Raw genomic sequence first — 13,459 nt, 5'->3', positions numbered from 1 at the left:
ACGTTCACAAATTGTTTTGTGTACAGGGTTGCATAACTGAAGTTATCTATAGCTGAATCTCCTCCTTTCTCCTACGAATCTCCATCGTCGCTCTGGGCTCAGCAGTCAACCCTGCACCACTTGCAATCGGCCGCGGATTTTTCCATTGTTCCGTCAGTCGGAAGTCATACTTGAGCAGAATATGGCAGAGCGCGATCTTAATCTCGTTCGAAGCGAAGAAGCGCCCGGGACAGGAGTGTTTGCCAAACCCAAAGCCCATATGCTCTGGCGACGGTGAGACGAATTGGGCCGAAGTCTCATAACCAGGCGTCTCTCGCAATCTAAGGAAGCGGTAAGGGTCGAATTTGTCTGAAGACGGGTAGATGCTCTCATCCCACATCCGCTGCGAGGAAACGATCAGGTTGGAGTTTTTGGGGATAATAGTGCCGTCAGAGAGCTTGATTGTTTCTTCGGCCAAGCGGTGCATCGTCGCTGACTCGTTAGAGGACGTTGTATCTGTGCAAGGAGGGTACGTACCGATCCCGATGGGTTTTACCCGTTGGCTTTCCTTGAGAACACTATCCATTAACTTCAGTTTGTAAAGAGTCGTCTTCTGCCATCCTTCCGCTGCGATGACGGTGAGAACCTCCTGCCTGAGCTCTTCGACCAGATCGCTGTGTCCGCAGATGTCGTAGAGAACCTGGGTCAGCATGTCGGATGTGGTATGGATAGCGCCGAGTGAGAGAGACAGCTGCGACACCGCGGCATCGTACGGACGCCCCTTAGCGCACTGTTCCATCCATTCCATCGCGTCGTTGTACCGGGCTGGGTTCTTGCCGGCCGCGATAGCAGCCTGTTTTTCTGCCTTGCGTTTTTCCAATACAGGGATGATGATACGACGGGCCTGCTCGAGCTCCGTGCGGATCTTCTGGACTCCCGGGATAAATGGAGCGACGAGGCGTCGCATGAAGGTTGGCCACATGCGCAATGCTTCGGCGGCTAGAAACGAGTCCACCGTGTAGGCCACCGTGATCCGGAGCCAGTCGGGGTTGCGGCAGATTTGGTCACCTAGGAAGACCTTTGACGATAACTGGGCGACGATATCGAGGACGGTCTGCTTGACAGGGATTGTGTGCCAGTCTATATTATGTCAGTAGATCGTCCCGTCATAAAGAGTGTGACTCACCAGCTTCATCTGTCCAGTTCTTTTGAAGAGCAATCGCAGTCTCATCAGATAATGGCTTTGTCACATTCCCTTGCCATATCAGCTCAATATTTACTCCATGATCTCGATGGTCTTACCCAGACTCTGTGTCAACTTCATCCTAACCACATCGGAGACGATTTGATCCGACCTGGTTCCCTGTTCAAAGGGCTCGAATCCGTGTATGCCGGCATGGAAGTCTTGCGCAGTTGCCTTGCCAAAGCTTAGCGCCTCGTGGCTTCGAATCTCGTGTGCATACTTGGGGTCCAAGACAAGTCTGTATCCAGCCTCGGTGACAAGGTGAAAGGCTGGCCACTTTGCGCAATATTTGTCAGCTCACAACCTATGGATGTATTTAATGGGAACACATACCCTCGCAAGACCCGAGTCGATTAGATCGCGCGCATTCGACAGGAACCGCTTCTGCGCATGGATTATTCGGAACTCCCATGGGCGTTTCCCATTGACAACCGGGTATGAGGGCGAGTTCAGGTACACATATATGCCACTCAGCAGCAACAGAGCTAGCACGCCAGCAATGGGTTGGGAGTTGGGCGATGAAAGGCTATCCATGTTGTCGACAGAATTGTCTATGGACGACGCTCGAAAATGTGACAACGCTCATGTTGCTCATGGGCTATATAAATGAGTGTTGAACGGCCGCGTATTTGATACGATCTTTCACCTTCCTTAACGGGCAGTCTACATGGCGATCCGCAGCGGAATTCCGGGACGGCTGCAGATCGTTTCTTCTTTGTGGCATAAACGATAAACGAGGAACGAGGAGCGAGGACCGATTAACGGTGAACGGCAAACGAGGATCAATCAAGAGCAGAACATATAAAACCATTGTCATCTCGTACTCGATACGATATGCATCCAGGCACCAGTCCATTTCCACACTGTTAATTAATACTGTCTCCACTGCTTTCCGGACCACTGGGCCAGTCAAGCGATGTTGCCCGTACTTCGCTTCCATCTTCTTTCGTGTCAACACCGCCATGAGCTCGTCATGTCCCAATTACAAACAAGCTTGAAGGGCGATTCCCTCGTCTTGCTCAACAGCTCAGCAAATGTGTGAAACGCTTCAGCGTCGAAGTCTCTTGTAAGTGGCTTAGCTTGTGCTGAAGCTGAGACGAATCTTACGCTCTAACCTATTTATGTTTAGCTTCATGTTCCCCTCAATCGGCTATGTCGGGGCTGGAAATTCGCAGAAAACGCGACATCGCACGCGATCAGCTCTACAGAACCCGCGTTCGTCCCTACAATCCACTATTATTATCTGATTTTCTGTTCCCAATTGCAGAAATGGCCAATACCGAGAAGACGTTTCGTTCCTACACATCAGGCCAGGGCAAAAACTACGCCCAGAACCGACTCGATTACCATCAGGACGTCTACAACCTGATTGTCGAGCACCACACTTCGACTGGCGGCAAACTTGACACCTTGATCGACGTCGGCTGCGGTCCTGGAAATGTCGCGTCAAATCTCAGCAAGCATTTCGTTCACACAATAGGACTTGATCCGTCAGAGGGGATGATTGCAACCGCGCGCGCGCTCAACTCCAGTCCCGCCGACGACAGTGGCAAGCTCCGCTTTGAAGTCTCCACGGCCGAAGATCTAGGCTCCAACCTCTCTCCGCCTATCGCCGACTCTTCGATTGATATGATTGTCGCCGCGACAGCAGCGCACTGGTTCGACATGCCTGCCTTCTGGCGCAGCGCGGCTCGTGTCTTGAAATCAGGCGGGAGTGTTGCGATTTGGGGAAGCGCGAATATGCGCACGTCGCCCGGCACTCCAAATGCAGAGGCCATCCAGGCGCGGATCGACCAGTTCGAGGCCGAGATCCAGCCGTATTTTCTCCCTGGAAATGTTGTCACCAGAGGCCTTTACAAGGACTTGGGTCTGCCGTGGACGGTTGAGCCAGCCGTGGAGGGATTCGATGAGAAGGCGTTCTTTAGAAAAGATTGGGATACAACTGAGAAGTTCCTGGCGCTGGGAGCTCCCGAGATTGACATGGGTGTTTTTGAGCGGATGTTAGGGACTATGAGTCCTGTTACAAGGTGGAGAGAGGATCATCCGGAAGCAACTGGAGAGGAGGATATTGTGCGGGTTTTTAGGAGGGATATCGAGAGGTTATTGAGGGAGGCAGGCGTGGAGGAGGGCAAGGAGAAGTTGAAAGGGTCTGCGCAGGGGTTCTTGCTTATTGTGAAGAAGACATAATCGCTAGCTAGATCTGAGTTTGAGCTAACTCTACCAAGGGTCCCGATATAGATGGGTCTAATCGATGAACCTGGCAGGAAATGTTTATCAGCCTACAGGAGCAGGTATCCCACCAAACCCAGCACGCCAGCCAAAGCACCCCCAGCCATCACCACATTCGAAGCCGCAGACTCAAGACCGTAATCCAGATTCGCCGAATTATTCCCAAAGCCCACCGTCCGAAGCCACCTCGGCTCTCCCTCACTCCCTGGAGACCTCAAAACATCCGATCTTGCCTCATCTATTCTTCCCAGAAACTCCACCGCAATCCGCCCAGCCAGCTGCGGCATGTCGTCGTCGCTATTACTAGTGCCCAATGTATTCATCACAGCACCAGACACGAGAGTGAAACTCGCCGCGTGCGCATCAAACGTTAGCTGCAGCGCCGGCATCACGACCTCTGAGTAGAAGGTCACCCCCCACCAATCTTCTATCTTGCTGCAGGAACTCATATTCGTCTGGAGTCCTTGGAGAGAATTGTCTTCTCCCGAGGATGATCCGGTGACGCGGTAGGGCGTATCAGCCCCGATAGACTCAACCATGGATAAGTTGAAATTGGGATTGGTGGTTTCATATCCATAATTGCGGCGACTATTTCTCGCACACGTATATCAGCAATTCCTTCTAGCTCTGGTGGTTGTAGATATAGGCAGCAAGTACGACTTACGAAACATCTATGCTTTCAAAGACCCACGGCTCGTCCTTTATCTGCATATTGCTCGAGTCCATGTAATCGTTGAAGTATTTCGTGAAATTGCTGTATGAGGTTGACAAAATCATATTGACTGGATTTGTGTTCTCCGGCCGTTCATCTTCAGGCTCCGTCTCTGTGATTGCTAGCAGGGCTGGATAGGATAGTGTGTATGTGTAGTTCTGTAGCTGGGTACAGAGCTCTTGGTCTTCATCTTCATCGTAGGACCTTGACCGGATGGACAGGCCTGTGATTGTGAATGTTGCCGTGCCGTTGTAATAACTGTCTTGTTAGAGGGAGTTACAATGCAGAGAGTGAGACATACGAGCCAACCCACGGATAATAGTAGTAATCTAGACCGGTAACATTTTCCGGACGGTAGTTTGTGGCCGGATCATAGTTGATGTCCTCGCTGCTGAGGGTGGGGGATATGAGGAGGGCAAGAGCGAGGACAAGAGACAAGGGTGTTGTGGGTATGTGCATATTGGCCTGGGTAAACTGGCCTCCAGACCAGGAGAGATTTTGATTGAATGATGCACGACGATCGTGGGTTGCGGCTGCTTTATATGTACACTGTGGGGGAATACGAGGCAAGCGTCTTAGCGTAGGATAGCCTGAATTGCTTCATGATTGCCCGTCTTGGCTGCCTTGGCATTGCTTAGACTTGGTCTTTATATGGGATGGTCAATGAGAATCCAGTGACTAAGACCATAATCTACTGCGCATATCAGTCCTCGCAGGTCCAGACGTATCAGTAGATACCAGATATAGTCAAGGTTCGCTTCTTGAAATACCACTCTTCCTCAGCTTGATGAGCATTTCATCAGTCTCAACAAAGCAGGTATGTAGGACTCGCTGTAAATGATTGATATCTGTCTAAGCGCTCTCACGAATCCGTTGTATTCATTAGCTGCATACGTTAGCTGACACAGGTTGAAAGCTCATCGACCTATATACCCCGGTCGACATGTCTTGCAAGCCCTTCCAGGTGTTGGATAGTTATGACAGTCTTTGCTTACCCTGCTGCAGAATAAAATCTGATAAGTATGTCCAAGGAGGCCGACCCCCTGTTCGTCAGTGTTAGCTGTACAGTCCTGTCCAAGCACTGATGGACGACGCTAAACTCGTTTGAAGAATCCCCGATAGGTACCCGTACTACTGATAGAGTCCCAGTGTATCCTCGTGGCATGTTTTCCTTATTCTTCGAACTGCCCTAGAGCTCAATGATCCGGACCAGAAAGTGCCATGGAGGAAGTGAAGCTTTAGCGGTAACAGACGTGACAGCGATAACCAGGGTATAGAGGCAAGTATAAATCAAGAAAAGATATATTGTCCATCTGTTTGGTGAGATAATCCATCATTTGGTAAGATGACTGAACGCCATATTTGACTGCCTGGGTTCGGTTTTTTAACTAGTCAGGCGTGAATTGTATTGGGGTCTGCCATCCCAACCCTCCTTCTAGAATAATCCTAGAATATCTAGGAGGTATCTGAGACTGAAACAGAGTCAATCTATTTTACATGAAATCTAATAATAAGAACTCCATCATCATACGCAAGAGCGATGGCAGCACCATTAACAGTGGCGCAATAATATTGACGACGCTCAAGTGGAACACGTAGTAGGTTTTTACCTGCTATACAAAATCTACTCGTGGATTGGGACGAGGTTGAGTGGAGTTAATGTGTCTATGAAGCACTGGGATATGGGAGCCATCCGTAGGTGAGAATTCGACCACCGAGTCAACCCAGTCCAAGTTAACCCATTTGAGTGGTCTGTAAGGGTCTGCAGCTCTTTGCCGGTCTTGACGTCCTAGAGTTTGGTGGTCTCGTCATCCAAGCGTACCAACAGAACCGACAGCTACAGCATCCCGAAGCTAGGGTCGATTCATCACGACAGAAGGCCATTGATTGAATTGGGTGTGAGTGGCCTGTGAGGGTCTGCAAGTTAGGGTTCCACTCAGCTTCCACTATTAATAATGGATATATCCGTTGTGGAATATTACCATTATATATCTTTCCAACAATCCTTTGTTCTGGTGAAATTACCAGTGCAGAATGATAAAGCTGCAGTGGGCGGTGACACTAACCCATGTTAATGATCCTAAGGATATATCTCTTTGCGTCATTTAGGAACTCTGAGATGAATGTATTGTATACTGCTGAAATTGTTATTACTTATTATTATCTAGAAGGGCGGATAAACTTACCATGACCAACGTCTGCAGCGTATCTATCATTCCAACGCCAATATATAGGATACGCATAAGGCTTAGTGCCTCTAACCAATGGAGGAAATGTGCCCTCAAAAAGTCAAGGACCGGGAGCCTGGAAATAGGACATTTGCTTTGCTCAACGTAATGTACCCAGTACTGACAGGAGTACGTCAGATCCGCTGTGAGACGCTTCCGAATAATGTAGCTGTCGATATCGTCGCGCTGTGACCTGTAACTCGGCAAATCCCAGATATGCCTTACAGGCGATCGCTCATGACACGGAGACAATGTGATGCTATTATCTTATGTGTCTTTTCTTGGTTGTCATGGAACGAGCTTTCCTCCGTTTCCAGAAGGGCTCTCCCCGCGTTTGAAGAAAAAGCTGGCGCCAAGGTGGCTCTCCCTTAAGCACTGGGCTATTGTCCGAGAAATAGTTAACTTCCAAGTTCCCCCCGTACCATTCAGCCAGAATATACATTTTGGCCCGGTTTTTTGCCAACTTAAGGATGTGACGGCGTAAGTCAAACCTGTGTGGGGATTGCACCTTGCTTGATGCTCAGCATCTGATGCATCAAAACTCGACCCTTCTGCATAAGGCAGCATGTCAAAGACATTCTGTTGCCTGTTTCCAATGCCGAGGTCCCGAATTGCGACACTTGCGTCTTTGACAATAGGATGCACTTCTCTAAGAGATGTCGCGACTTAAACCCAGTTGATAGAACTTCCTATGGGGTAATATTGAAACAGATTATATAGCTAGAATTCATATACTATGCTTAATCGGATCTATTCATAGCCCCCTGCCCCGAAATAACGCCAAGAAGTTCTTTTGCATAGCATGCTGCTGTCGCCGCAGCATACGGCTGCCAAATCTTGTTCTTATGGGAATCAGCATAATTGCAGATACCTCGGATGACAAGGCAAGGGAAAAAGTCCAGTCCTATCCAGAAGTAAGGTACTGAGTTTCTTTTCTCCAGGAAGTAGTAGCACTAACCGGCAGCCTCCATTTCAAAGCAAATAATTTTCTCCTCGCGTGCCCATTTATCTCTTAGTATGGCGTCATTTATCACTTGATCTGCAGACCCGATGGTCCCGTAGTGTAAACGTGGAGAGTTGTCAGGGCGATTTGGCCTCTTCACAAGGTCGTTATCCGAGTTGCGACAAGTCTTACATGTCCTCCTCCCTGCTTTGTGAACGAAATATGACTTAAAGAGATAGTCCTTTTGAGATCCTGGATACCGAAACTTTTTCGTGAGCGCTGGATAGCGTGAAACCATCTCTGCCAATGTTTGACAGATCCTATGTCCTTCCAACTGATGCTGGGCTTTGAGAACACCGACAGCGCTCAAAACAATGCTTGGAGGTTTGTTCAGTGTGCCGCCGCTTCGTATAAACTCTTTTTCCTGCAATGACTTCCCAAAATCATACTGCACAACAGCTTCTGAAGACTTTGAGTGAAGGCTTATCACAACGTCACCAAGCCGGATGTCACGTATATCTTCTGAACCACCTTCAGAGTCTTCAGAATCGTCGGGGTCTCCCTTCTCTTCTGTGGCCACAAATCCATGATTTCCTCGTACACCGTAATATGGTGCTCCACCGCCGACTCCAACCATTAGTCCAAATCTCATCGCTGGGAAACTGCGGATCATGTCTCTAGCAACAGTCGCAGCAGACGCCTTGCCTGTGATTTCTGCCGGCAAACATGCAATCGCAACATTGTGATCGCCGATTCTGCCAAGAACATACGAGTTCGAGTCATGTAGATCGGCCGCTGGAAGTATTGGATGTTTTTCGTCCAACATGGCCATGGCAGCCACCAGTTCGGTCTCCGGTGATGCACATATCCAGCCGACAGTGTAGTCGCGGTGGGTGAGCGTTCTAGGTGGTTCAGTCATACTGCTTGTGGCTAGTATGAATGATCATCCTTTCGTGGTAGAGGCGATTGTTTGGCGAACGGGTTGAAGAGAGAAAGAATACATAGATATGAGGGGCTGGCTTGCGCGAAAGGAGTGAGTGCTGGCGGTTAGCCGGAAATCGCCGACCAATGATATTGGTGTTGCGAGTAATATTAATAGAAAGCGGCGGTAATGGAAGATTCCTGACGACCACCATTGCTTTTTTTCCTGTTAACCTACTCTTTGATGTGCCGGCGGCTGAACTAGAGTGGATTGACGACTCTTCGCCCCAACCCTCTCCAAGTCTTGGGGATGGCCAGAGTCGCAACCATCCTGTTTATGAGATTTAAATATAATGAGGATGGGCGGCACATGTTTTTGAACTGGTTGTTTGTTGTTTTTGTCTTAACTCTCACGAATGCAACGAGGCTGAATGGAGTACACAGGTGAGGCGGCGGGTAAGGTACACCATGTGTACAGGATGAACCACTGGTTTACGCCACATGATATAAGCGGCTTAATCTCAACCGCTGAGGATCTGACCCCTTATTATATTGTATCGAGAGAGATTGACGCTATCGTCAACAAGGTAGACAACCAATCATCATATGGCGTCCGATCCTTAGTAGGCAACGTTCGTGTAGTTGATACAGCTTCCTTCTGCCCATTTCACTTTGCGCATCCACAACACCACGGATCAACCATACGCTGGTAGGGCATATGGTACGTAGCCTGGGTATGCGGGGGCTTGTTTGTCTGGATACGGGAAACTTGATATTCCGATAAGTCTCTCAGTATAGTCTACTGGGACTTGGCTTTAGGGTTCGAGAAACAATACAGGAGTATAGGTGGTGACACCAATAATCGGAAAATACTGTAGTCAGGATAAAGGTAACAGCCTGACATGCAACGGACAAGGAGCTAGACGTCATTAGGCATCAAGGCTAACAGTCTCCAGTCACCTTCAAGAAGCCCACCAACATGGCCAGCACTGGAACTCTGTTACCGGGGGCCACCTTGGCAGCAAAGAGGACAGTACCAACCAGCAGTTCCTTAACAAGGAGCCAGAGCGGTGTGGCAGGTTCGGCCCATCAGGCAGGCAGCTGGGTGGAACAGCCTTGTTTACTGGGATTAACAAAACTCCTGAACTTCGCTGACCGAGTATCGGGCACTCCCTGCCGGCGGCTAGGACTGGGAATCACGGAGTCCAAAAAGTTCCGGCGAGGGCATTGAAGGGCCATGAAATATAGCATGGGCTTGGCAAAACTCTTGGGTGAGCTGCGTTGAGGCAAGAACAGGGGTGTGTAATAAGTCTATTTGGTAGTAAAATGACTTGCTGCATTTGAGTCTCTGTGCAGAGGCATGGTATTATATCACTCGCAACAAAGATCCCTAATCTACATCAGAAGCCTCCATCGCTTTAGAGTGCCTTGCAAATTCACTTCCACGTTTTAAAACTCTTTGGCTCTTTCTCAGCGCCAATTTCCGCGAGACTAGGCTGCACTGGGCTTAGGCTGTAAATAATGCAATTTACGAGAGTATGAAGTGTATGGTTACAGTGTCAAGAGTATCTCATCCAAAAGGTTTCTAGAGTATCCTCGCCGCGAACCAGGCAAACACCTAAAATGACGGTTGATGTGCCACAAGTGGAAGTCATAGCAGCGAGAGGGCTTGTTACCCACTATCATTGAAAGGATACATTGCCCTGATTGTCTATTTCTTATAGAAATCTGCAACAGGCTTGTAATGACAACATGCTAGCTCTCGCAGCTGTATGTCTAAACTCAATTGCTATATACAGCCACTACTTTTAGGTTCATGATATATCATTCAAAATCAGCTATCTCTATCCAAGACGTGTAGCCATTTGTGCGATGACATCCGTATAAGCCGTGCGCAGCACTGTATTAATCAACTTCTTCCTGCGTGACATGGTTTCGTGATGTGGGCGAGGGTGCTCTGGAAGCAATGATAAAGGGATGGTCACCAGAAAGGAATCTCAGTGCTAACCGGCCCTGTGTCTGAGGCAGACGAATGCGCCGTAGATGGTGTTGTTGAGCCAATATTGACACTGCAGTATGCTGCGTTAGAACCTGTTCCATATGCTCCGATTTTCAATTTGAGGTGGTGGAGGTGGAAGCCGTTCATTTAGGATCAAATCTTGCTTGTCCTGCCAGTGATCAAGGGCATTAGCAGCATCTCTGGTGCGGGGGTGATCTGAACCTAGTATTTTGTGACTCAGCAGGCAAGATTCTTTGAGCAAAGCTAAGGCTTCCAAAAGTCGTCCTTGAGATTTCCATGTGTAGGCCAGGTCCACCATGCTGGCCAGGGTATCAGGATGCTCGGCTCCCAACACTGTCTTTCTTTTCTTCATAACTTGTATTCCCAGCTTCTCAGACTCATCCCATCGTCCCTGATACCGGTAGGTTGATGCCACATTGGCTATGCTGGCTAGGGTACTAGGATGCTCAGGCCTCAATACTGTCTTCCTTGTCTCCATAACTTGTATTCCCAGCTTCTCAGCTTCATCCCATCGTCCCTGATTCCGGTTAATTGATGCAATATTGGCCATGCTGGTCAGAGTATCATGATGCTGAGGCCCATTCCTCTCTTTGCTCGGTTCCAATAGCTTCTTATATACAGCTTCCGCTTCCATGTATCTCCCGTCGTTATATAGGCAATGTGCGATTTTGCCAACAAGATTGATATGCTGCTCCTGTTGTATACTAAAGCCCTCTTCTTGCACTAACGCTAAAGCGTGAGGGAGGTACTCTCGCCAAAGTCCTCGATTTGTATAATGACCGTTTGGAAAAACTTTCATCAGCTGATCAGCCACTCTTTGGGTCCAGTGAATAAATAGTCCATTCTTCTTAGCCAGTTCCTAGTTGCAATGTGCACCAGCCTGTGCGTACTTATGCGTGTATCTTGGCTGTTCGTAAAACAGTACGCGTTTAAAAGTCCTAGCGCATCAAATCGCTTCTTTTCTGATGCTTGCGATGGTAGAAGAGACTGCGGGATATTCCGTGGATTGATACAGGCCATGAAAAATAGGTAGTCTGCTGGATCTGTTTGAATGATACTAACCAACTAGTGATCACAGGATTTTCAATACCTTTATAGCGTCCAGGGTCCCTGAAGCTTTCGCTGAGGAGTTCCACAGCTGTTTGTTCCTCCTTCTGTAAGAGTGCAATGTATATAGATAGACTTATGCGCTTTTTATTAATGTATGCTGCTGCCTGCGCAATTGCCAATGGAGGATATGCAAGCTTATCCAAGAGAGCAACTATTGTGCCATGGTCCTCAAGCAAATGCTTCTGTAACAGTAGGTTCTCCAGGATACTCCATGCAATTTGCCGATCCTCGTCAGGAATAGAAATAATATTGGAGAAGGTAAGATCCACCGCGAGTTCCCTATTACGGGTGGTGAATAGAATGCGGCCACTTTCACTCTGAGGAAGAGAATCCTCAAGAGCTGGACGTGTGTTATTGGGTTGTAGCCACATCTCTGCATCATCTGCATTATCGAAAATCAGAAGCCACTTGCCCGAGCGCTCCATGCTGAAATACAACTTGATTTGTTCTCTGATTTCTTCGGGCCTCTCGTCACTGAGTCCAACTATCTGTGCCATCTTCAGAAATGACTGCTCAACCATTGCATGGCTAGTGCATTGAAGCCAATAGACTGAGCAATCTTGATCTTTGTCCCGTTTGCGATATGCCAGCTCCAGGGCCACTTGTGTCTTCCCAACCCCTCCTAAGCCAGTTATTGCAACCCTTCTGGGCCCGTCTTGCATTGCGAGTAATTTTTTCAGCTCCGTTATTTCATCCTGACGACCCACAAATTTTGCGTTTCTTGCTAGCGGGACCATCCAGTGCCGCGCTTTGGGGCCTTTTGCCAACCCGAAAGCTGTAGGGTAAACCGGGACAATTGATAGCAGCAGCTTTGCATATGGGGCTGCTGTCAGTGCTGCATAACCCCGCCACTGTTCCTGCTTGTGAGAATCACAATTGTCGCATAGTCCCCGTATCACAAGAGTTGGAAGTTCGTCCATAATGCCTGCTGCCTCCATCTCAAAGCAGAGTATCCCGTGCTGACGAGCCAAAGAATCCCTCCTTTAGCATCCTTCATTACTTGGTCACCGGATGCAATCAAGTCATAGTGAACGTAGGGTGTCCATATGTCCCGCAATGATCGTTTAACTAAGTGCTCTTTGTCACACCCCCCGCAATCAGCCTCCATGTCGACATGGCGGTACGAGGAATGGAATAGAAGATCTGAATCGTGACTCGGAGGCGAGAAGCGCTGTTCCATGTTTGGGCTTCGTTCTAATACCTCCCACACTATCATTGAAAGAGCGTCCCCTCCCTCGCTTATCTGTTTAGCTTCAAGTTGACTCATGTGCATTAAAAGTATGTGTGGCGGTTTGTTCAAGGTGCCTGTTTGCTCAAACTCCCCATTCTGAACTGCCTTACCATAGTCATACTGTATTACACCACTATGATTTTTCCCTGGTTTGCTGACAACCACATCCCCTACGAATGTCATTATTCTTGCTCGGGACTCCGCCTCCAATCCCCACCATCAATCAGAATGAAGCCGAGAGAAGGTTAAGCGCATGCGAGATACGACAGCCGCGGCAGATACAGTTCCATAGACGCCACCCGGTAGGTGAGCGATAACAATATGATGGCCATTCAATTCGCCAAATTCGTAAGCATTCGAATCATTGATCTGTTGAGGTGGAGTGTGAGTCTTGTCGAGCATCGCCCGGGCGGCTGCCGCCTCCAACGGCAAGGCACAGATCCACGCGATCGTGTAGTCGTCAAGCGTGAGGGAAGCCATGATCGGTGGGGTAGACACCGGAAAAGACTAGAGTCTTTGCAAGAATAACGTATCCAGGTATATGAGGAACCCCGTACGCGGAATGATAGAAAGAGCATCAGCAGCTGTAAGAAAAAAGAGGGGTAATCAGATCCTGCAAGGCTGACTCGTCACAGACTGACCACCAGTTACCTTACTATGTACGCCAAATCACTTCTGCGATCATCAGCGACAGGGAGGAGATGTCCTGGAAGGATCAGCACAAACATGAAGCAGTTTGGCACCAGTCAGGCTCCATCAAAGCACGTAGGCTCACCGCGCAGCATCACACCAATCATGCTAGAGACTCTTTGTAATCATCTGCGCGATGGCCCCTTTCTCTAC

General features: G+C 48.7%; 5 protein-coding genes across 5 annotated transcripts; 1 reads left to right on the top strand and 4 right to left on the bottom strand.

The window, feature by feature from the left end:
* Window positions 1-46: 46 nt before the first annotated feature.
* Window positions 47-1,974, bottom strand: BDW70DRAFT_169821 (cytochrome P450; the record flags this gene model as incomplete). The annotated part of the gene is made up of 5 exons (XM_073742777.1): window positions 1,556-1,974; window positions 1,282-1,498; window positions 1,166-1,234; window positions 517-1,119; window positions 47-447 (listed from the first exon to the last, which is right to left on the bottom strand). Exons 1-5 carry the CDS (start codon window positions 1,754-1,756, stop codon window positions 47-49), a joined length of 1,491 nt encoding a protein of 496 aa, XP_073593716.1. The 5' UTR covers window positions 1,757-1,974.
* Window positions 1,975-1,991: 17 nt separating this feature from the next.
* BDW70DRAFT_89090 (putative S-adenosylmethionine-dependent methyltransferase) lies at window positions 1,992-3,455 on the top strand. The gene is made up of 2 exons (XM_073745120.1): window positions 1,992-2,288; window positions 2,352-3,455. The coding sequence occupies exon 2, from the start codon at window positions 2,375-2,377 to the stop codon at window positions 3,407-3,409; it is 1,035 nt and encodes a 344-aa protein (XP_073593715.1). The 5' UTR covers window positions 1,992-2,288; window positions 2,352-2,374; the 3' UTR covers window positions 3,410-3,455.
* Window positions 3,456-4,642, bottom strand: BDW70DRAFT_169819 (uncharacterized protein). Its single transcript, XM_073742776.1, has 3 exons — window positions 4,465-4,642; window positions 4,116-4,421; window positions 3,456-4,039 (listed from the first exon to the last, which is right to left on the bottom strand). The coding sequence occupies exons 1-3, from the start codon at window positions 4,620-4,622 to the stop codon at window positions 3,502-3,504; spliced, it is 1,002 nt and encodes a 333-aa protein (XP_073593714.1). The 5' UTR covers window positions 4,623-4,642; the 3' UTR covers window positions 3,456-3,501.
* Window positions 4,643-7,131: 2,489 nt separating this feature from the next.
* On the bottom strand, window positions 7,132-8,262 carry BDW70DRAFT_169815 (nucleoside phosphorylase domain-containing protein; the record flags this gene model as incomplete). The annotated part of the gene is made up of 2 exons (XM_073742775.1): window positions 7,350-8,262; window positions 7,132-7,295 (listed from the first exon to the last, which is right to left on the bottom strand). The coding sequence occupies exons 1-2, from the start codon at window positions 8,251-8,253 to the stop codon at window positions 7,132-7,134; spliced, it is 1,068 nt and encodes a 355-aa protein (XP_073593713.1). The 5' UTR covers window positions 8,254-8,262.
* Window positions 8,263-10,089: 1,827 nt separating this feature from the next.
* Window positions 10,090-13,096, bottom strand: BDW70DRAFT_169814 (uncharacterized protein; the record flags this gene model as incomplete). Its single annotated transcript, XM_073742774.1, has 7 exons — window positions 10,090-10,093; window positions 10,347-11,119; window positions 11,152-11,312; window positions 11,342-11,873; window positions 11,904-12,344; window positions 12,386-12,820; window positions 12,881-13,096. 7 exons carry the CDS (start codon window positions 13,094-13,096, stop codon window positions 10,090-10,092), a joined length of 2,562 nt encoding a protein of 853 aa, XP_073593712.1.
* Window positions 13,097-13,459: the final 363 nt, after the last annotated feature.

This window comes from Aspergillus foveolatus (assembly GCF_047715535.1).
Source record: "Aspergillus foveolatus strain CBS 279.81 unplaced genomic scaffold BDW70scaffold_45, whole genome shotgun sequence".
NCBI lineage: Eukaryota > Fungi > Ascomycota > Eurotiomycetes > Eurotiales > Aspergillaceae > Aspergillus > Aspergillus foveolatus.
Note: the sequence above shows the minus strand (reverse complement) of the source record. Positions and strands in the feature narration are given on the sequence as shown.